The following is a 25,284-nucleotide window of genomic DNA, read 5'->3' on the forward strand; positions in this document are numbered from 1 at the left end:
GATAGTATCTCAAATTCTTGTGAGTCTTCAATGAAATACAATAATATATATGCACAGTAAGTACTTCAAAATGGCACAATGATTAATTATTTATTTCATTCTCTCCAGTCTCAGGCTTCAGGATCTTATAGTCTGGAAAAAGAGGGAAATGAGATAATGCAATCTCAGTCCAGTGCGATGACTGCTGGGATGGAGGTGAGCGGAGAGCGCTTCGCACCTGGGGCCCGGGGGAGCACTAGGTCCAGCCCAGCCCATGCTGGGGCAGCCCACAGACGTTCCCACAACAGGCTGCACGCTCAACAGGCTGCACGCTCAACAGGCCGCACGCTCACTTGGGTGCCTCCTGCGGTAACGCTCGCTGTGAATGCGCTGATACGAACCCAACACTGTCTTCTAACAAATTGTGGATTCCTACCCCTTACCTCGATCCAGACAAATTATGCTAACATTCTTTCCACATCTTTGATTTTGATGTTAAGAAGATATATGGACATTTTAAAAAAGAATTCAGGATATTACATGGTAAGGTAGATTATGTAATGCTTATGATACTATCTTGGTTTTTTAAAAAAAAAATATTTACACATAGATATGGGATGAAAGCCTGTATAAATGTGCATGAAAATATGAACCCAGTGATGATTTCTGTGAGATATAATTATGATTTTTCTTTTTGTTATGTGTAGCTTTTATGTTTTTTAGGTCCACACATATTGTTAGAAATACAGAAATAGAATCAAAGGTAAAGAAAAATTGAAAGTAGGACAAAGACAGGCAAGAAAAAAACATTCAAAGCTGTTTTCAAAGATGCCTAAAGTTTTATAAGCAGGTTTTACATTACAAAAAGACATCATTTGAGAGATGTGTTTACAATTATACTGCAAAGACAAATGTGCGCTGAGGAACTTGCCTGAGGAAACACAGCTCTATTCTGTTGATTAAGGAGAATGGGTGGCGACCTTCCTGAGTCTTGAGTTTTTAGATAGGTTTCCTTCCCGTATTTCACTGAGTTTCCAACAATTAAACACACACCCACACTCACTTTTAGCCTGTACTTCTACGTCTTAGGAATAAATTTATACTCACTTGTTTCACGGATTTAACTGGACACACACACACACACACACACACACACACACTTGGCGAATTCTGCCTAATTTCTATCCTCACTGCTCTACGGGGGACTTTTGCAGAAATTACATTAGAAAATGTAACTTGATTTTCCTAAGTGCAGCTGATGCCACTCCGGCCTCATTTGTACTGACCATGTAAACTGTGGAGAAATATCCCACTTACCTAAAATACACCGAGTATGAGTGTCCAGCATTGTTCTGCTGCTATGACAGTGAGCAACACAAAGATCTCTGACTTTTGGATCTCACAATTGGTAGGGAGTCAGGGACACAAGAAACAACATAAAGTAAATTACAGAGTATGTTAGGGGATGATAAGTATAGATCAGAGAACAGGGAAGTTTGGGAAGTGCCAAGGGACAGGGATGTAATTAAAAAAAAATAAGGTAGAGTTCACCTAATTTAGAAGGTGACATTTGAGCCAAGACTTAAAAGAAGGGATTAAATTCCTTAGAATTTGAACTAGAATTTCCTAGAATTCAAATTTAGAATTCACCACGTGGTTCTCTGGGAGTATTCCAAGCAAGTGACTAACCTGTGCCTGGATCCTAAGGTGCTAACACCAGGACACCCAGAGTTACAAGGAACAGAGAATTGACTAGCATCATGGGGTCAACATCTAAGAACAACAAACCAAGTAAATTTAAAAGCTAACTACCATAGACTCTTTTCTCTTAGCCAAAATTCAACAGTCAAGGCCAGTCTAATTCTGCATCTAATCCTCACGGTTATCATGCCACTACAGTAGCTTAAAGGAGTTAGACTGCTGCCATGTATCAGGTGTGTGATATTGTGCAAATTACTTAACTTTTTTTTGAACACTATATTCACATCGGTAAAATGAAAAGAATAATAGTACTCACCTCAAGAAGTTGTTGTAAGGATTACATGATACCACACACACACACACACACACATACATACACACACGGTACTTTGCATATAGTCCCTGCTCCATAAATGGTCATTATTACTTTCATACATGAGGAGCTTCCCTTAGTTGTAGCTGCAAGCTTGCCATGGCATGACAGAAATCCACACTTTATACCATCACAAATTTACCTAAAAATCACACAGATTTGAACTAAAATGTTCCCTCTGAGGCAGCAAAGAAAATAATACAGATATTTTCTCAAAATAAGGCATATCAAAACAGAAAAATGCACCAAGTTTTTCCATTAAGATAATTTTAATTTCCATTAAAATGCTTCATTTGGATTGAGAAGAGGTAATTCTTTGTTTCGATAAAGCATCAGCAACAACTATTTTACTACACGGTGCATTTTAATTTTTCTAGGACTCTGTACTATTGACTACCTTTTGATTTTATTCTCTATGCTGAAGTTAAAAATCAAAATCTTACACAATGCAGGAAGAGAATTGATACTACTAAAGTAGTTGTGAAGAATTACTTGAAATTACCTCTGTGGAGAAAAGCATGCTATTAAAGCCTGATTTATAGCTCTTAGGGCTGGACACTCTGCATAAGGCTGTTCCTATAATTTATAAGCCTGACAGAGCTGCCTTTATTTCAGGATTATTCTGTGGGAAGTGGCACCACCGTGGGAAGTGATATAGAACAGAAGTGCTGAAAAGAAGAAATTAATTCACGATTTATTGACATCAGAGGGATAGGGACAAAAAAACTGAATGAACTGCATGGGGCACACATACACACTAATCATAACACGTTTTAGACTGCAAATACAGCTAGTTTGCTGCATACAATATCCTAAAAATAAAACGTGAAAGAAGATAAAAATTTATTTTTGCTTTATGAAGAGCCAAGTTGGAATGATTAAGGCACATATAAAATGGAATCAAAATGTAATTCTTAATTGAAAGGTGCAGGGGCCATGCTGGCTGGTGTGGCTCAGTGGATTGAGCACCGGCCTGCGAACCAAAGGGTCACGGGTTTGATTCCCAGTCACAGCACATGCCTGGGGTGTGGGCCAGGTCCCCAGTAGGGGGTGCACATGAGGCACCCACATATTGATGTTTCTCTCCCTTTCTTTCTCCCTCCCTTCCCCTCTCTCTAAAGATAAATAAAATCTTTAAAAAAATAAAAGGAAAAGAGGTGAAACAAAAAGAGAAAATACTTATTTGAGAGTAAGACTAACATTCGATTGTAATACATTATAGAAAGATTTTTCTATAATAAACACAAAACACCCATGAAAAAGTAATGTAAATGGTACAGGGTTTTAGTTTGGAGTGATGGAAATGTTTTGAAACTGGTTAGAGGAAGTGGTTGCACACTTGTGAATATACTAAGTGCCACTAAATTGTTCACTTTAACATGGTGGATTTTATGTTACGTGAATTTTGCCTCAATGAGTTTTAAGACAGTAATGTAAGACTACAGACTATAACTTTGGCATTCTATAATAATTCAGATATCATGGCACAGTGCCTAAGGAGCAGGGATGGGTGTATATCCATGGTATCCAACTGGACCTAACAGTAAGAACCTCCAGAAAGTAAAAAGTGGGAGAAATTAACACTTCCTTTGTCCCGCATGAACCTCCTCACCCATTTTGCTCTCTTTGTGCTCACTCTTTTGGCCTTTCCAGTGCATCCGGCCCTGCTTATCCTTCCTACCTTTTCCCATTTAAAACGAAGCCACAATCAGACTGAGTATTCTATTAGCTTAATCATGCAAAATATTAGGACTTCCTAAATACCTAAGTAATTTGTTATTAAGTGGTGTTATTTTTGAATGACAGGTTGACTCTTATTATAGCTTTTTTTTTTTTTTTACTGAACAAGCACATATAACACAATGTGCCAGGTGTTATTGTAAGCACTGGTTAAATACTAATTAATTTAATTCCTCCCCACCCCAGTCCTCTTCTATAATCTTTGTCTCTCTCCTTGAAATCTCTCTCTCTCTAACTCCAGGAATCTAAGACCTGCCTGAAGAAAGGATCATACAGTTAGGACTTGTTTCTTAAATGTTTACAATCTCTGCCTAAACAAGCATCACATTTAAGAAAGAGTTGTTCTTCTATTTTTCTAGTATTATTGTGATCCAAGTAAAAGAGGCTTGAGAAAAGTAGTGGAGAGTCAATATTTGACGTAAACTTACAAAAAGCCTTTATAAAATTTTGGTTATTAGAGCCTTTAAAAATTTTTTAAATTGTGGCAAAATACACATAATTTAAATTTAACATCTTTACAATTTTTAACTGTATAATTTAATTGTACGATTTAACAGTAATGTTAACTACCTTCACAACGTTGGGCAACCAATTGCCAGAAATTTTTCATTTTGTAAAACTGAAACTTTGTACTCACCAACTCTGCCTCATAGATATTTTGAAGAAACCAAAATAAAGAACAAAATGGCACGCCCAAATAGACTATATTAATGCTATCTTAAATACATTCAATAGCAGGAGGTTTGCAGCATTAATTTTTATTTACTGTACCTAGCTGGCTGGAAACTCTGCCAGAGCGCCAGCTCCCAAATTAGATTTGCTATGTTGCAGCTAATTTACGTAATGAGACCTTTTTTTTTGACGTCAGGTCTTTCATTGCATTGCCACTGAGGAGGTGGAGAAAGCATTCTCAAGGTGGAGATGGCACTTGGGGCAGAAGAATTAGTGTGGGGTGAGACGGAGGGTTCTGACAAATAGGAAGATAATAACACCACGTGTCATACTCTTGAGTCTTTCAGACAACACCGTCGCTGAAAGTCAGTAAGGTACTCTACCTTGATACTCTATTGCTGTGATTACTTGATGGTCTTTTGGGGCAGACAATCCACACGCTTTATGATCTGGAAGATTAAAACAGATAGAATAATTAAAATAGTACAAAAGGTCATTTTTAAATGTTTGGGGGTGCAATATTAAAGAAAACTGGCCTCAGGTTTGGCGACAGTTTCATATAATTCATAACGCATAAGTTTTAAATATTAAAACAAGAAAAACCCAGCCAAACCGTTATATTTTATATGTCTCTTCCATTTGCCGTCTAGTGGTTTTACCCTTTAAGCAGAACGCATCCATCTCTTAGGGCCCCTCACCACGAACAGCACAGCCTCACAAGCCCCGCTGCTAAACACCAGTGTGTGTCTTTCAGCTAATATGTAGTCTAGGGTCAAAGGGCATTGTCCCCCAAATAAAAACTAATACTTTTTAGCACCTCATTCAAGGGTATCAGTTGACTTGTGACCTTACCCCTGACTAAACCTACATCATAAGGACATGAGTCACGATGGTGATTATGGCGACCTAATAACAAGGGATGATGGTGACATGGTTCTATCGTCATTCCTACGATCTTATATACAATTTTCATTTTAAAAGGTATCATATACCTTTTTTGTTCTATAAAATCCAATACTCAAAGTGACCTGGTATGCTAGATATTCCTTTCTTTCAAATTTTTTATTGTTTATTTTTCAATTAAAGTTGACATACAATATTCTATTAGTTTCATGTATGCTACATAGTTATTAGACATTCATATACCTTATGAATAGACATACTAAGACTTGAACAACCAAGTACCAGAACAAGAAATTAAAACTTGCTAATTCAATCTTTGTTATGTATCACTTTGTGTTATGGACATCATTCTACTGTCCAGTTTAATGACCATGTTTAACAATACTTTAAATCACTTCCTCTAAGTATAGGTCTCTGACAGACAAATGCTACTAGGGAAAGATTTTTACCTGTTGTAATCTCTGATATAGACTGAACACCTAGAACAGTGCCTGGCATAAAGCAAATAAGTATTTGCTGGATGAATAAATACTACCCCTCCGTATCATATACTAATGAGGGGAATCCAGTAAGTGGGGTCAGAGCAAACTGATACTAACGAAGGGTTCCTACAGGTAAGCGATTCTTTGGGGAAGGTGATTTAAGTATACAATACTGAATTGATATTAATTAATTACTTCACAATCATAATACAAAGCATTTTTGCTAGTTATCTTGAGTAAACAATTTAGGTAAAATAATGCAACTTCTGTCCTTCATTATTCACCCTTAAAATCATAAATGAAACAACCTAAGATCAAATTAACCTGATCATAAAAATCTAAAGAAGGCTATTTCTTGCCCTGGCCAATGTGGCTCAGTTGGTTGGGCATCGACCTGCAAAGCAAAAGGTCGCAGTTCAATTCCCGGTCAGGGCACATGCCTGGGTTACCGGTTCAGTCCCCTGTCATGGTGTGTACGAGAGGCAACCAACTGATGATTCTCTCTCATATTGATGTTCCTCTTCCTCTCTTTCTCCCTCCCCTCCCATCTAAAAATAAATTAAAAAAATAAAAATAAAGGTTATTTCTTGAATATTTCTCTAATTTACTGGAAGTGCTGTTTCTCTGTTCATTCTATCATCTGCCTTCTGCCTTTATGAGATCTACAGATCCTGTTTTCACCAAGGGGAAAGTGACCTCTCTGTTGCCATATTTGAAGTACAGTTTTCAGTGTTGATCTTACTTGGTCTCTCTATGACATCTGACTCTGTTGACTTCCTTGGATTGTGTGACATGACTCTCTCCTAGTTTTACTACTGTCAATCTCTTGTGGGTTCTTCCTCCTTGTTCTTACCATCCATCCATCTATCCATCAACTACTTTTCTAACTCAACTAACTTTCTATATAACCTCTTATACTCTCATGGACGCCACCACCTTTGCTCAAAAGTCCTAAATCTGTATCTCCAGCTCTAATTTCTCTCCTGAGATTAAATCCATAAACTCCTCATTCTACAGGAGATCTATATTTCCCTTTCCAACAAGAATCACAAACTCATAGGCAAAAATAAACTAATAGGCTTTTACCCTCAAACTTTGTTTTCTTTCGACAAATCCCATCACAGTGAAAGGTGCCACAATCCCCATGGCCGCTCATGCCAGAAATGCAGGGACTGCCCATGACGCAACATCGTCCCATCTACTCACTCATCAGTTTCCACCTATAGACGGAGGACTGTACATCATCCAGGACAACGTTTTGGCATATTTGCCCTCCCCCACCTTCATGCAGCCTGGTGCTCCTTCCCTTAGGAGGGGATATAGGTAGCCAAAATCGAGAGAGAAAAACAACGTACTTCCCCCCCTTCCACATTTAGAAACCTTGGCCATGAGGGAAATGGAAACAACTCATTGTACATGCAAACACTTAAGAAAAATCATACCTTCTCTTAAGCCTTATGGTAGAGGGAAGGAAGTGAGTTGGAGGACATGGATCTTAATGGGCTCTTGAGAAAGAACAATAGATAACATTTCACTTAGATGTTAGGCGGCATTCACAGTACCCTACAAATGTTAAATTATTTAATTCTCACAACAATCCTCTGTGGGAGGGTACCATGTTTATTCACTTTTTTTCCTAAGGTGGGGAAACAGAGGCACAGAGAGGGTAAGAAACTTGGCTTTGGTTATACAAGCAGTAAATGGTTAAGTTGGGATTTGAATTCGGCCAGTCTATACCCAAAGCCCACATCGCTGGGCTCCACATCATGTCCCCAAAAGCTGAACTTTGAGGAAGGAATTCACATTCACAAAGATATCAGGTGGAAAGTTCCATAGGTCTAATGAAGAAGGGGTAGGTTGAGAAATTGGTGGTTATAATGAAGGCAAAGAACTGGTTCTGAAGCACAACAGGAAGGTGGGGGCTATGATGCTGTGCCTGGGGAAGCAGGGCAATAAGGTAATCTCAGAGGGGAGGTAGTAGACCAGGGTTCCTCAATCTTGGCACTATTGACTTTTGCAGCTGGATCATCCTTTGTTGTGTGTCCTGTGCTTTGTAGGAGGTTTTGCATTATTCCTGGCTTCTATCTACTAGATGCCAATAACATCCACCCTCCCTCCATACTAACCCAAGTCATAACAACCAAAGACATTTCTAGATATTGCCAAATGCCCCCTAAAGATAGACATACCTGCCTGAAAACCACTGCTCTAGACTTACAACGAGGCTGGTTTTGTGACAGGCAGCTAGACAGACGTGAGCAGAAAAAGGACAATAGGCCAGGTACGGAAGGTCATCACGGCAGAAGGCCAGGGTGCCTAGCTGCAGGCAAAATTGGGAAAGCAAGGACCTCACCGCCGGGGTGACCTTTCCCTTCCCCAGCATGTTCCTGGTTCTGCAGTTTGAACCTTGCCCTGACACTTCCTCCCTCCTCAATGTGGCACGTTGCTAGTCATATGGCAGACCCTCTTGGAGGCCAGAAGGGTGGTCTCATTCACCTCCCATGCAGGCCCTTGTACAACCTCTCCCTTCAGCATTAACCCCTACAGATAACATCTAGGCCTCAGTTGCATTTCAGCTCCAGGCCCAGAAAAGCAGCAAAAACAGACAAGTGATGTCACGGCTGACCTCAGGACCCGCTGCATGGACTATGGAACCCCTGCCCTGATGCTGACCAATCAGTGGGGACCTCGACCCCGAGGAGACACACCTGGAAAGCTGATGAATATTCTCTTGGGATCCTGCCCTGAGACCTGCCGATAAACGCTCTCATGACCAAGGACCCAGCGGGCTTTCTCCAGGGAGCACGTCCGCTCCTTTCCCCTCCCCTTCTACTTCCCACCAGGGTGTCACCTTTACCTTTCTCTCTCTTAAGCTACAAGGGCCCTTCTCTTGCCTCTGTAACTCAGTTTCCTAAACCCATTTTTTTTTTTTTTTTTACTGCTCACTTCTACCTCTGTGACTCTCTAAATAAACTCCCTTATAGTTTGAGCCTTGGCTCTGAATTCAAGTGCTGAGGTTGCCGAACCAAGGTACGGTCTGACTATACTGGTCTAATGCTTGCTGTTGTTTTCGCTGCCACCAACAGTTTGAGGAACCAGGAACAGAAATAAGCAAATAGATGAAAGGAGGGCAAAGAATCATGAATTTATGGATTTTGAAAGTTCTTTTGAGAAATCCTATCAGAACTTTTAACCATGAAATAATTACACTTTCAGGAAGGAGAAAAAGATCTTTCATACAACACAGCATCTTTTTTGTTGATTTATTTATCTACATGTCCATTAACATGTAAATTAGTCTTCACTGTGCTAGACTTTATCACTCCTAAGGAATACATGCTATTCTGAATCTTTTCTTTTCTCTCTCTTAGCAGGCAGGACAGCAAATTTAATTATGAAAAACCCCTCAAAAATCTACAGGCCTCAAACACCTAGCTCCCCTGTCAAACATCAGTCGGCTATTCAGGTTCTATATTTCTGATTTGTAAACATCTTCATGAGAGAAATTGGCAAACCTGGTGCCTATGTGAAGAATGAACGACTGAACTGATCTGTTCTATTGACAACTGTAAATACATTTGGACACAGCAGTGAGCCATGTGGCTAGCCTTAGAGAAGTGTAAGGGCCACTGAAGAATAGTTTCAAAATAACTGTTTTGCTTATGATTTTCAAAACCATGAAGGGGGTCTAAGCAATCTTTTTGATTATGCTTTTTTCCTTTTCCATACACTTCTGTCACATACCAGAATATGTCCTGTGTTCCTCTGAACTCCACCCTCACCGCCACCCCCTTGTGCCTTTCTATTCAAGCTTCTCTTCTCATTCCCCAATTTTGTTTTGTAGCGTCCAAAGGTAGGATCCAGGTCTTTAGAGAGTGGAGCAAGGGAAGAGACTACGCTGGCCAAAGCAGATTCCTCTTACATGAGCTAGAGAGAAGACAGGGCCTGCTGTGTTCCTGTTGCATTATACCCCCGTTTAAATGATACGAATTTTTTTTTCTGCCAGTGATTCTGATTTCAAACCATTATTCTGTGAAACTTTCAAAGCACACGTTGGAAAAGTCTCTTTTCTCCATTAGCAACATGTAAATTAGTGTCCTCAGAGAAATCCCAATTAGGCCTGGTATTTCTTGTCATTTTTAAATTATTTTAGTAATTTTTAGACAAAACAATGAAGATTCATATTCCCTAGAAACCAAAATCTGGGCAAAAAAGGAAACGATCATCTTTGTTCCCTCCACATCATCATATCTTTGAACTTTTCAAACACCACAGTGCCTACTGAGAGTGTTTATTTTCTTCAGGAGGCTGGGGCCTTCTTTCAGTCTGAGGTTGGAACATTAGGACTGGGTTAAATCACTTCCCTCTTTTTGAATTTTTCTACTTGCTTAAACTTCCTTTGAGAAAAATTTCTTAAAGTTCAAAAATCACTTTAGAAGTTCTATGAAAATAACAGCTGTTAACTCCAGATTTTATTAAGTCCCTCATAATTTTTATATGTATATATTTGAACAGAAAAAGAAAAATGTGTACCAGACACTAAAAGAGTGATGATTGGTTGAACTGGCAAAACTATAAAGGCAAACAAAAAAAAATTAAAATGAGGGTTAGTTTTAATGAATTAATAAATAGATAATATTTCCTGGTAGCTGAATACTTATTTCTGTGATTTTAATAAGTATCTTCTCCTAGTTACCTTCCTTACTCTAATTAATTCTATTTACTTCAAGGTTTGCTTTTAATTATGTAAAAATAATTAAAATGGTGGTTACTTATGTTGAACTTATTAAAGAAAAAGTTCTAAATCTTTAACAAAATTTATTTATTATAAGATTTCTATCTTGGTTCAGCCTTCCTAGTCTCGGAATTCAGTTTTAATTTTCTAAAACTTGCACTCAGTAACTCTTATGAAAACAAAATGTTGGATTTTGTATAAACATTTAACTAACAGATGTTAGGAATTGTCTCTGTTGGCTGCTTTCTTAAACTGATTTTTATTTTTTCTTCAATTTTCCAGAACAAGTTACAAAGGAAAACAAAATTATCATGTACGTCTGCTGGCTGAGGTCAACAATTGTCTTAAAATTAGCTACAAAACATCTTTAATTGTTATGGATGTGTGCCAGAAGTGCTGGCAGAAATTCATAAAATGAGGTTAAGAGATGATTATCTCCAAGCTAACACTCCCAGTTAAGTCCAATGAAACCTTTGTGTTTCTGCCCCTCCCCGACTGTAAGAATGAAAGTTCTTATATTGTCTATCGCTTATCTAAAATAATCTGGTTTGACTAAAAATAAATACTTATTTATACCACCACAATTTCGAAAGTTACTATAATAGTGTTATTTAAATTAACACTTTTAATTTAAAATGTACTTAGGAAAAATAGACATGTTATAGAGGATTTTTTGTTTCATTTTAAAAAAATTACAGAGACTACCATGCACACAAACAAGTTATGAAACTGCATATAGATTATATTTCCTAAATTTTCAAAAATAAAAATTAATAGCTATGTGGTTTTGATAATCACTGATATCCAATTATACTAACAACTGTAAAAAGATGCACAGGCTAGCAGTAACAAAATAATAACATCCAAATTATTATGGATAAATATTTATATGAACAGAGAGGAACCCAATGAGGCAGGAATCAGCAGTTAGATAATATGCTCACCTATCTCACTATCATTTATCTGTAGTAGGTCTAGAGATGGGGGAGGAGGAGAAGAGGGAAACAGACATACAAACAACACATGTCCTTCTGGTTTCTCAAACTGGACACTCTGGCCTCTTAATGAGACATTGATACCCTCTTTTCGGAGAAAGGGAAGCCACACCAAAGTGTAAGGAAAAATAAAAGATGTGTGTAACTTTATAGCTACCGGTAGCTGATGTCCTGGTGAGTTAATGATGGCCTAAAGAATTTAAGGGTGATTTGACTATGAATAAATTTTCCCTTAAGAACCTAACATCTAAGTAAAATGTGACTCCACTGTGTTAATAACCTCATTTGACAGATGTGAGGATTGAGAGAGGTTAAGCAGCTGCTCAAGGTCACAATGATAGAAAGCAGGGAAGCCAAGATATGTGTCTATATCTAGTCTGGCTCCACAGAACACCCGCCCCCCGACACCCTGCTTCTCAAATTAGCGCCAGGCTTTGTTAGAAAGCAGTAGTTCCAAACACAATACTGCCAGACATTCTGCAAATGGCTGCACATCCATTTTCAAGTCTTAGGGTTGTGAAGATCTCATCAGAGAGTATATAACCAATTGTCATCTTTTTTTTTTTTTTAAGATTTCATTTATCTATTTTTAGAGAGAAGGAAAGGGAGGGAGGAAGAGGGAGAAAAACATCAATGTGTGGTTGCCTCTCGCATGCCCCCTCCTGGGGACCTGGCCTGCAACTCAGGCATGTGCCCTGACTGGGAATCAAACCGGCGACCCTTTGATTCACAAGTTGGCACTCAATCCACTGAGCCACATCAGCCAGGGCCCAACTGCCATCTTTAACAGAGAAAGTGTTACTGGGCAGATGTTTATGGCAAATGAACTAATTTGAGTAAACCTTGTATGTTTCTTATATACTGCACAGAAGTTTTACACTCCCTCCCTTTTTCTTTTAATCATTTGAGTACAAGAAAGATGACTGGTGTTTCAGAACTGAGTTTAAAGTTGTTTTCTTATAAGTTACATGCATTAATAAATCTAGTGAAATTTTCAGGGCATTCTGTTACCCAAACACCTGGACAATTAAAATTTTGGGGTAATATGAGATAGAGATGAATAAATTAACTTCTTACAGTAGGATAAATTCTCAAAGTTTTCAAAGAAATGCCCTTCAGCATGTCTTCAAATGCTTAATGGTAGCCAATAGCATAGGAAGGCCATCAACAGTTGAACCTCTCACCAGGTAGTCCCCAATAGGAAATAAAAGAATCTATTTCCGTTTTCTTAGAACTTCCATCGAAATTCTCCAAGTGACAGTATCGGCCAAATACAATTCTTTTACCAGTGGGATGAACTGTAGATTTTAAATAGCTAACAGTCAACTCAAATCCAGTGGACTCTTAAGACACAATGAAGAAATGTCATTGTCCTAAATTGATGCCAATGAGAATCGCACACTCAGTGGAAGGCATTCTATGTCCTAACTGGCACCTAAGATTAAGGTACCAAGAAAAAATGGCCCTAAAACTTAATTATTGTAAAATAAAAAATCATTATGAAAGATGTCAGATATAAAAATGGACACTGGACACTAATGTGGGAGAGGTGAAAAATAACAAACCGGAGGGTCTCTCCTCACTGACTGTCACATGTAGTCTGGGTTGTGTCTTGAGCGCATCATTATAATGGAGATGATGCATCAGGCTTTGAGACCTTGATGACATTTTAATTTAAGGTCATCCACTGCCCTTTAATCTAAAATTTTAATTACTAACTCCTGACCCCAATATGGGTTTTCAACACTCAAAGTCCAGAACCACCACCAGTATTCAATAGCTATATTTCTCAACAGAAATTAACATATTAATATACTTGTCAAATAAATAATTTTTGAGGGCAGGTACTTTAAATTATTTCTCCAGAGTTTTGACTGGCCCTGGACAAACTGCTAAGACTGAGTTTCTGAACCTGGGTTCTGATTTCTGGTTCTGAATCACCAAGGTGTGGGAGTCTGGGAATCCCTGCACAAAATGTCCTCTAACAACTGATACACAGACTACTCAGTGGCTACCTGGCTCAGGGAAGAGTGGAATGGTTATTCCACAGCCATTTGATATTTATAAATCCACTTAAGCAACAAATGTGAGAAGACAGCATTCTACGATCTACTGAGCTTTTTCTGCACTTCCCACAGGACACAGATGTTTGTCTTAAACTTTATACCTCCAATTTTTATTTCCTGGCCTTACTAAGTGAATTTGGGGAATCACAACAATTAAATGCATCAAAAGTTTTTATTTTTTGAAAGCATGAACATGCAGTTATGAATACAAATTGTTTTACAGAGATCAGTATAAAAAGTATCAAAAAGATTCTCTAATATCACCAATTTATTAAATTTATAATCTGTAAATGAACTTATCTTTGCATCTCTCAAATGAAGATAGAGCACTGCTAATGTTTTCAATCTTTTTCTGAATTAGAAATTATGAATTATAGCCCTGGCTGGTGTCACTCAGTGGATTGAGCACCAGCCTGCAAACTCGAAGCTCACTGGTTCGGTTCCTAGTCAAGGCACATGTCTGGGTTGCAGGCTGGGTCCCCAGTCGAGGGTGTGCAAGAATCAACCATGTACCTCTCACATGTTAATATGTCTCTCCCTCTCTTTCTCCTCCCTCCTTCCCTGCTCTCTAAAAAAGTAAATAAATAAAATTTTTAAAAAACAGAAATTGTGAATTATAAATATAATGAATAAACACATAAAGGGAGGCAGACTGACCAGGAATTTAATGAAGCTTAAGCTTTGGGGTTCTCACTGCACCTTCTGAGGCCCTGTGGAGAGGTAGGAAGGGCCTAGTTATGTAAGCACATTTTGTAAAATTTGAAAAAATGAATTTTTAAATTTTTCTTAGTGAGGGCTCCAATAATCCATCCAATAATCCATCCAATAATGCACATAATTATGGACTTCACCTTGTTTTTTAAAAATATTTTTTTAATTTATTTTTAGAGAGAAGAGAAAGGAAGGAGGAAGAGGGGGAGAGGAACATCAATGTGTGGTTGCCTCTTTTGCTCCCCCCCACTGGGGACCTGGTCCACAACCCAGGCACATGCATGCCCTGACTGGGAATTGAACCCGCAGCCCCTTGGTTCGTAGGTCAGCACTCAATCCACTGAGCCACAGCAGCCAAGGCATCCTTATTGAGTTTACTTATTTAGCTTTCTAGATTTGACCACTCACAATAAAGTGGTTTCCAGAGTCCATTAACTGATAATTAAACCTTTAAAATACTAAAAATTTTATATGACCAACAACTCAGCATTCGTCTGCTCACATACACTTGCTGCCTCTTACATTTCAATTCTTAAAATATGAGAGTTGTATGAATTTTATTGTTCAACTCTCCTGTTCGATGATTTATAAAAACTTTAGCCCTTATATTTCGTATATGGGTTATTAACTTCTATTACCATAAATGCTTCCAGAAGAGATATGTAAATTAAGGAAAATCCTCCAGTTTATTGTTGCCTCACGTTTCCTTTGATTGGTCTTCAGGAAGCCAAAGGAAGAAGAATCATTTGTTTTGAAGGGCTGGTGACAGAAACAATGGCTTGGCATTGTCTAATGGTTGTATTTTACAACTGTCAGGGAAGATTGCTCAGAATTACTTATTCTGATTCTTTGTGTATTCTAAATCCAAGGATATACTCTCCTTTTTCTTCTGGTAAAGAATTCTCTAACTCACTCTTTTGCTTCAAAACGAGTCTTACCTCATCCAACTGTGAGCCAACACCAAAATGTAGTTTTAAAGGTCAGTCAACTAAACCAGTAAAAGAGATTTAATGAACCTCTGTGTTAAGGGACCAATGTTTGTGCCTCTCCTACCACCAATTCATATGTTGAAACTCGAACCCCCAATGTGATGGTTTTAGGAGACAGGGCCTTCGGGAGGTGATTGGGTCATTAGAACAGAACCCTCATGAATGGGATTAGCACTCTTATTATTTTTTTTAGATTTTATTTATTTACTTTTAGAGAGAGGGGAAGTGAGGGAGAAAGGAAGGGAAAGAAACATCAGTATGTGAGAGATGGTTGCCTCTGGCTTGCCTCCATCTGGGGACCTTACCTGCAACCCAGGCACATGCCCTGATTGGGAATTGAACCAGTGAACCGTTCACAGGCCGGCACTCAATCCACCGAGTCACATCAGCCAGGGCAGGATTAGTGCTCCTAAAAAAGACTCCAGAGAGCTCTCTCAACCTCTAAGCCCTGTGAGGATACAATGAGAAGTTGGCAGTCTGAAACCAGGAAGCCAGGTTCAGCAGACCTTGAGTCTGCCAGGGCCTTCATCTCAGATTTCCAGCTTCCAGAAATGCAAGAAATGAATGTTTGTTGTTTGCGCCACTTGGCCTATGGTATTTTTGTTATAGCAACTAGAACAAAGACAATCTGCGCACATACATTCAAATCAGAGCTGCGTGACAAAATGGTCAAAATGAGTATGAGCTAGTAGAGATAAAATTTTTGAAACTTATTCAGACCAAGTATTAAAAAAATAGACTAAGGTATTTGTGCCCAAATATGCCATGCAAAAGCCTAATAGTCATAACATAATTCAGGCAAAGCAGCTGTTTTGACGTCCTTACAACATAAGGATGACTGCATTTATGACAGAATCACCCAGGTCATCTGAAATTGTGCAGAGTCAGTCTTAGCACTTCAGTTTTTGATGAGGTGGAGTGAGAAGTGACTCCTCACCCATGTGATAAAGAAGTAAATAGTGTTGTACACCAACACCACCATTTTCAATAGCTTGGCTTTTTGACTAAACATTATCTGAGACCAAATGAAAAAGCAACATTAAAGTATAGATGGGCAAGGAAAGGGTAGTCCATGATAAATGCGGCCTAAGTTTATTATAAATGAAAACAGAATCAGTCTTTGTCTTCAGGAAGTCATAAATGATAGAGAAGAAATGACCTGGCTTGGTTTAAAACCCAGGGCTATGAATTACTAGTCACACAGCCACGGGAGAGCCGCAGCCTTAACTGTCTAAACCTTAGTTTTCATTTAGATGAGATGAAGCTAACCATGCCTTCTCTATGGGTTGTAGAGATTAAATACAGTATTTAATTGCTTAGCCTAGTTCCTGGCACACGGTAGATTCTCTGTAGGTGTTTGTTTCTCATCCCTCTCGTCTAACTCCACCTGGCTTTTTATGTAATACAGTAATGCAAATTTAGCTTCACAACTGATTCCACGATAACTATGTATTAGGATTGACTAGAAAAATAGAGAAAGACTAATTAGGGCTGCATTTTTTTTCTTTCCTTTTGAAAATGATTAGCATGACTTTCTTAAAGGGGGAAGCCCTGGGTTTAAAGTCTGCTTCTTTTTCATCCTTGCTGTGGCGTGTTCGGGACACTTACCACCTCTTTGAGCTGTGTTTCATCACGTGGCTCCTGTCTTCCCAGCCTCCTCCTCAATCGCTGCCCCTCAGGAAGCCCCTGCTCAGGTCACCCGTGATGGATGGGGCTGCCCTTAAGCTTTGCACTCCACACTCCTTTGCGGTCTCCATTCTCTCAGCCTGGAACCTCCTCCCGCCAACACTCCCCTGACAAATAGTCAACTTGGACATAGAATTCAACATCTCACTCAGTTGTCAGGACGGGTAGAGCTTCCCTGGCCCCTCTGTCCTTCCATTCAGTCAGCCTTTCCTCTATCTGACACAGCACTTTTTATAAGCCTTTATTTAAAGTACGAACCATCTTTGACATATTTGTTGCTTCCACTGGATAGTGTTAAATTACAAACCATCTTTGACATATTTGTTGCTTCCACTGGATAGTGGAACACAATGATGTTAGAAACTGACACAGGTGCATCTACATCATGCTTAACACACAATAGGAACCCCAATAAATTCATTTAAAAAAACACACAATAGGAGATAATTAAATGTCTGTTGTGAACGAAGCAACACGTTTTATCTTCAAATTGGACGTAAAAACTTCTTTTACTGTATTTTATATGTAGTATAATTATATTTATATATAATATAAATATATTTTAAATATAATATAAACAATATATTTTTTAAACCTAGCCTAACACTTGGCATACTGGACCCACACAGAATACTAGTTCAATTAAAATAAAGTATTAACTTTCAGTTATACTTTAACACTTTTTTTGATAAAAGGTTTATGGCCTCTTGCACAAAAACCCAGAAGTAATTTTGATGCTGCATTACTCTAAACTATCTTCACCTTAACTACATATAAGAGGAAAAAAAACGACAAACATATTTTAGTGAAAGGAGTGTGTACGTGCACACAGCTATTCTTCAGATTCTGTAGTCACTATTTTATTTTAACGTTCTTCTACCATTTAATTTTTTCCTCATATCACCTAAAGATGAACTTCAGAAAGGGGAAAACTGATTCCCTAAAATTAGACTATATAATAAATTTCCTGTCTTCATCTGCTACAAACCAAAGATTTTAGTGCAGTGATGAAATACATGTAATTTGCATTCCTTTATTTTAATCGGCTGGATCGCAACACTAGCAGGAACCTCTTTAATAAAATTTTGATGCCCTCTTCACCACCCTAAAACAAAATTTATAGATAATGTATCACTTTACATTTTTATATGTATATGTATGCATATGTACATATAGATATAAAATTTGGAAAAATAAAAATAATATTCCTTTAATATTAAAGAGAAATAAAGGAATGTAATTTATAGTGAAATAATATATAGTTCAATTTATAAATGCTCATACATGAGTATATTAGAAGATACAATGAAGAAGTCAGATATTAGTCTATACTTATCACGTTAAAGAGATTTAAGAGAAAAACCCCAGAAGCCATTCCAAATGGTACAGGAAGATAAAGAACAGAGCTACTGCAGATATTAGAATAGAAATTAGCATATTTAGCTATATACTAAGGCTGTGCAAAACAAAATTGTGTTTCTAGGTAAAATAATATAAGTTATAGGCTGAGGTAGTTATAAAGTTTTCACTTATATGAACACACATTGGGATTTGGGAAAGCCAGGGAAGATGAAGGATGAGGGGCACAGGGCAATTCTTCATTTTGCAACGTCGTCTGGCACATGGATTCTCAGCACTGGTCCCCGCCCAGCAAATGTACAGAACCCAACCTTCCTTGTGACAATAAAATATGTCCACCCAAACTCCACAGCACCCCCGGGGGCAGGAGCATCCCTCCTGGTGGGAGTCCCCTATTTAGTTACTTGAACACTCTCAGCGAACAGATACATGCAAGGTTTGTTTATAACTTGGGAGTGCTCACCACTTACACAGCTGATGTAACATGAGCATAAAGTTAATTTTTTTAAGAGTAAAACCTATGGTCTATATAATAGTCCACTGGCGGTACTTGTTCCCACAACTATGGATGAGAAAGGGGCCACAAAAATCCTGAGAAGCTCAGGGGAGGCCTGTATGGTAGGCCCTGAAAACTCAAGAGACCAAAAGTAACCACACAGGGTGGTCTGAACATACAAATTCCTAGTGAAAAGCATGTCATGTCCTAGGCCTGCAGCTGCCTTGCCAAATGTCACTCTTTACCTTAAGTGAGTCTCTTTATTATCTTTTTGCATGTAAGATGTCACCATAAACTCCTTTTCTAGACCCCTCGGGGCCCAATGTCCCACCACACCAGAGCAGAAGAACATGGAACTCCTCATTGTCATCTTGTTGGCCACAAACCATCTCTATGGGCTTTAAATGTTAATTACCCACCAATGTACAAGAAATTATGTGTCTCTCCTTTTTTACTTTTTATCCAATCCCAGAGATCTCCTCGCTTTTCTTTATTCCATCCCTTTAATCTACCACCAAAGGATTTCACGTACCGCCCCCGCCCCCAACCGCGTCTCCCCATTTGTTTCTAATGTTTAATATAAGCTGCAACGCTGCCGTTCTCAGGGAGCATTTTCTCAATCCACTGAGACTTTGCTTCGCTGCAATTGTCGTCAGTTTGATTCAAATAAACTCATAAAAATTCTCTGCAGATTTGGATGTTTCTTATGTCAACACAACAAAACTACAAAGAAGGTACTGGAGAGGCCGCAGGATCTTTTCAAGGCTTTTTTGGGTACCACTTGGAGGCTTTTCAATTTTGTTATTTTCTCTTACCTCTCTTGACTTAATTATTCACTGGTCTAAATTGAAGCCTAATGTAATTCTTCCTACTCACAATACGCTGTATTTCAAAGGATAACATTTCCAGCTAAGAAACATTTCACCACTGTTGATGAGTCTAACTGTGATAACTGGGGTCTCTTAAGTCTCCTTATCTGTCAAGAATAGCATGCCTAAAGATACTTCATTTTGTTCAAGCACATTCTACTGCACTTTTACATGATTTTAAAGCTCTCTGATCCAAATCTTCAGTACAAATCTTTGAAAATGCAAAGCTACCATGAACTCATAATTCAGTTTTCGACATCTTCAAAGATGTAACACAAAGATATAACACAGAGACTCTTAATAACTCAGCTCTAAGTGCCTGAAGCCTAATTAGGAATCCCTGACTCAACATTCTGAATGAGTCCCAAATACTTTCTGATGGATCCTGTTCCCATGGAAACTAAAGTTGGGAAGTAGTAAAAGACAAGAGAAATTACAAAATGGTACCAAAGAAATTAGCTACAAGATAAAACATCCTTGCGTCCCACTGTCAGATAACACATATCAATTTAAAAATAATACGTATGCACAATCTAGAAAGAACATGATATATAACAATCTGTATTTTTGCTTAAGACAAATGGATGTTTTTCTTTTAATATTAACTTTTGGAAAAAAGGCCAGAAAATTATGGGGACTTTTTTCCCTTTTAAATGATCTGTGATGCTGTTAGGGTGACTATGTTTGATAATAAATCTCTCACAAATTGGATGTGTTCATGTTGGGGTATTTTTTCCATTAACTTAAACAATATTTTCAGATTATGCACTATTCATTACAGGCTTACAGCTTACCCTTTAGGTTAATAGTGCTTCAGACTCAATTCGCGTTGTGAATGTGGAAGGCAAAGAGTTATTTTAATAACACATTAAGATAATTAAAATGTTGTCCACAGCCTAAACAGAATGTTCAAATTATTTTCATATTACGACAGAAAAGCCATCTGCAGTGCATGCTGATTCTAAATCTATAAATAACACAGAGGCTCCCTCTCTCTTCTCCTTAGGGCTTCTTCATGCTGCCAAAGGGAACACCAGAAAATGCCTTCATCTGCCCTAAAATCTTCTCAGCCCTACCTTACTTACACTTTTCAAGTTCCCTTGTCTCCCATGGAGGAAAGAGATGATTGGAGTGAGCAGTACTATCTTCTCCAAATCCAACCTCTGCGTGTCCCTGCAAACATTCTAAACTTCTATTCCTCATTTACGAAACTGTAATAAAAACAGTTCAAGGTACCGCACAGGGATGTTAACATGAGAGTTAAGGAATGTAATTCCTGTAAAAGTCAACCCTAAAGTTCTGCTGTCATATAAATATACTTAGAAATATAGGTTAGCCCTAGCTGGATAGCTCAGTTGGTTGGAGCATCAACCCAATCGATACACGGAGGTTGCAGGTTTGATTCCAGTCAGGGCACCTCCAAGAACCAACTAATGAATGCATACACGGGTGGAACAACAGGTCAGTGTTTCTCTCCCCCGCCCTTTCTCTCTCTCTCTCTAAAAATCAGTCAAAAAATTTAAAAAAAGGAAATACAGTTCATAAAATTAATCACTTAAAAAATGAAGACAACTCTGCCCCATTATCCCAGTCAGTATGAGCACGCCGGAGTCACCCAGTCAGGGAAAAACTTTGCTATTGTTTCAGGTAAAAGATGAGACTCTATTGTCCTCTGGACAGAAACATTTATATTCAACACACTCAAATCAGAGATAACTTTGCTCTATAAAGGAAGTATTTTTGTATCCCACTTCCGAAATTATTTGTCCTTTTATTTTCTAATAATGAGAAATACACTTCTTCAGACATCCTCGCCCTCTTAGGGAGCAGGGCTGACAGAGGCTCTCGGCTGCCTCTCATGGACAGCGAACCGCTGCTAATTCCTCCATTCTTCCCCACCAACCACAGTCTTGTCCCGTGAATCCGTCCAGCTTTGGTATCTTCAGGGTTAAAGGAGCCATGGGAAATTAAATCATATAAAAACTCATTTGAAACTAGATATTAAGTTACTGATGACATGGATTTGAACATGAAATGAATAATTTTGAAAGTATGAGTAATTCTGAAATGGGTTTAAGTTGATATGCCCAACGCTGGATACACTCTCACCCTGTAAGAAACCTGCAAGTATTTTCTTTTGTTGTTTATAAGAGCCAGAGGGTTGAACAAAAAGGCTTGATTGAACTAGTCTCCATTAAATAAAAACAGAGAAACAATTTTTAGGAATTTAATCAACACTCCTTTACATTTACCTTTTCTTGCCATCAGTCCTTGAATATGATATGCATTTATTCAATGAGTACTTTGACATTTTAGAAAGTAAAATATTAAAGTCCCTTTCAAATGATATGAACTGAAAGTTCTACGCTACATCCTGATTTACTGATGGGATACGCTGTATAACCCAAGGAGTTAGTGATGGGGTATGTGTTTGTTTTAAGGTATTTTATTTTTCTATGAAGGTGAAATAGACTGAATAGATTAAAAAGGGGGCTGTTCAAATAAAATTTGGGTTTATAATGCTGATCATCCTGGCTAAAGTGTAGAGTTTAAGAAAATAGGCTCATTTTGGCTTATTCATTGTCTATTTCAGTCAGCAGATTACAAGGTAGAGCGTAGGAGAAAACCCAGAGGGATAAAGGAAGGAAATACTAGAATTTTTACACTATACTTATCATACTCTTTTCTTTTTTTTTTATTTTTATGGGTTTAAATAGTTTTTTTATTATAAAAAGTTTCAAAATCTACTAAAGTAGCAATAACAAAATACCCCCATATACTGTATTTATTATGTGAACTCAACAGTTAAAATGATTCTGCTACCTTTATTTCACTTATTCTTTTTGCTTTCGAGGAATTTTAAAGCAAATCCTATATAACAAACAATTTTCTTTACTATTTAAGTAGGTATCAATGCAAATTAAAGACGTATCTATTAGACACTAATTTCATTTGTTTGATATTAATTTTATGTATGTTTTTATAATTAATGTATTATATTGATACAGTAATAATGTATATAATTTATAACCAGAGCATTTCCAGTCAAAATGGTGGCATAGTTCATCTTCTCACACAACATCAAAATTACAACGAAACTATGGAACAACCATCATTCAGAACTGTCAGAAATTGAACTGAATGGAAGTCCTACAACTACAGAATTAAAGTAGAAACCAACTACAGAGTTAAAGAAGAAACCACACTGAGACTCGTAGGAGGGGTGGAGATGAGGACCAGGCAGGTCCCACACCCATGTGTGGTGGATAAAAATCAGGAAGGGTATCTCAGGAGCAAGGGGTCCCTGCCCCACACTAGCCTCGCCAGCCCAAGGTTCCAGTGCCAGGGAGATAAGTCCACATAACTTCTGGCTGCAAAAAACCAGTTGGGTTTGAGGCTGTGGGAAGACAGAAAATTCTGGAATCCCAGGAGGTTCCTCTTAAAGGGCCCACATACCAACTCACTTGGACTCCCTCCCTCTGAGCTCCAGCATGGGAGACAAAGGATTGAAAGGCCCAGAGAAGAAATGAATTGTCCAGCAACAGAGCAAGAGCTGGCGGAGGGGCGGGGAGCTTTCTCCCAGACAGAAGTACTAGCAGAGGCCATTTTCCCCCCACAGAGACACAGAGCTGGCAGGCAGATGCCTTATCTGAGACTCCATCAACCTGGCTCACACTGTTTGCCCCATTCTGGTGATGTCCCCAGGCGCTGCTCCACACAACTCTTGGGTCCACTGAAGCTGTTTCCAGGGGCTTTTCCATACAAATGATTTGTCTTGGCCCATGCTTCAGATTTTAATAAATTCTCTCAAATAAGCAGCATTTGGCCTCAGTGAACCCTGTACCTCTCACTAAGTTACCCCAGGCCTCGCACTGGCAGCGGTTGGCCTTGGTTCACAGCAGGGCCTCACCTGGGAACCTCCAAGCCCAGCACAAGGAGCAGCATTTTGCAGATTGCTTTGTAGCTTATGCTGTATGACCCTGGAGAGAACATAGTTGGGGATGACCTTGGATGTGACAACAATCAAGGCTCAACTACAACAGGAGGGTTAACACAGCCCACATGGTGGGTGCACCTTGAGTACCCAGTTTGGGTAATAGGGGAGGCTGTGCCACTGGACCCTACAGGACACCTACTACATTAGGCCACTCTACCAATCCTGGGAGACAAAGCAGCTCTACCTAACACATAGAAAGAAACACAGGGAGCCTGCCAAAATGAGGAGACAAAGAAACACAGCCCAAATGAAAGAACAGAACAAAACTCCAGACAAAGAACTGAACAAAATGGAGACAAGAAAGCTACTAGATGCAGATTTCAAAACACTGGTTATAAGGATGCTCAAGAAACTTAGTGAGGGCCTCAACAGCATAAAAAAGATCCAGTCTGAAGCAAAGGATACACTAATTAAACTAAATAATAATTTACAGGGAATCAACAATAGAGTGGAAGAGCCAACAATCAATTCAGCAATTTGGTATATAGGGAAATGTAACCAATCAGAATAGCAAGAACCAAAAAGAATCCAAAAATATGAGGATAGTGTAAGGAGCCTCTGGAACAACTTCAAGCATACCAACATTTGCATGATGGGGTGCCTGAAGGAGAAGAGAAAGGGCAAGAAATTGGAAACCTATTTGAAGAAATAATGACAGAAAACTTACCAAACATGGGAAAGGAAATAGACATACAAGCCTGGGAAGCAGAGAGAGTCCCAAACAAGATGGGTGCAAAGAGGCCACTCTAAGACACATCATAATTAAAACGCCAATGGTTAAAGACAACAAGAGAAACTTAAAAGCATCAAGAGAAAAGTAGTTAGTTACTTACAGGGGAGTTCCCATGAAAACTGTCAGCTGATTTCTCAAAAGAAACTTGGCAGGCTGGAAGGGATTGGCAAGAAATATTCAGTGATGAAAAGCAAGGACCTACAACCAAGATTACTCTACCCAGCAAAGCTATCATTTAGAATGGAAGGACATATAAAAAGCTTCCCAGACAAGAAAAAACTAATGGAGTTCATCACCACCAAACCAGTAATATATGAAATGTTAAAGGGTCTTCTTTAAGAAGAAGAAAAATATGAACAAAACAGCAATAAAAACATATCTATCAACAATTGATTTTAAAAAACAAGATAAACAAGCAGCACAGAGACAGAATCATAGGTACAGAGAATGTTTTGAAGGTTGCCAGCTTGGGGGACGGGGGGATGAGGGAAATGGGTGCCAAAGGTGAAGGGATTAAGAAATATAAATGGGTGGTTACAGAATACTCATGGTGATTAATGTATAGCATAGGGAATGGAGTAGCCAAAGAACATATATGCATGTCCATGGGCAAGTGTGTGGAGGTTGTCTGAAGGAGTGTGGGGGTCTGGGTAGAGGGATGCAAAGGGGGAAAAACTGGGACAACTGTAATAGCATAAACAATAAAATACAATAATAAAAGTGAAAAAATTAAAAAAAGTTTACAACGAGAAATTTATGTTGGGGCATGTGCTGTCTACAAAAGAAATAGGATATGGA

The 25,284-nt window shown here is 38.5% G+C and overlaps 1 protein-coding gene across 1 annotated transcript in view; it reads right to left on the minus strand.

The window, feature by feature from the left end:
• Positions 1–25,284, minus strand: part of JAM2 (junctional adhesion molecule 2) — a 53,014-nt gene that overhangs the window by 16,877 nt on the left and 10,853 nt on the right. Inside the window, exon 2 of the mRNA XM_054579576.1 lies at positions 4,849–4,914. Within this exon, the coding sequence (XP_054435551.1) occupies positions 4,849–4,914 (66 nt within the window). The remainder of the gene's footprint in view (positions 1–4,848; positions 4,915–25,284) is intronic.

This window comes from Pteronotus mesoamericanus, unplaced genomic scaffold (assembly GCF_021234165.1).
Source record: "Pteronotus mesoamericanus isolate MK-2021 breed Mesoamerican mustached bat unplaced genomic scaffold, CSHL_Meso_final contig_116, whole genome shotgun sequence".
Lineage (NCBI taxonomy): Eukaryota > Metazoa > Chordata > Mammalia > Chiroptera > Mormoopidae > Pteronotus > Pteronotus mesoamericanus.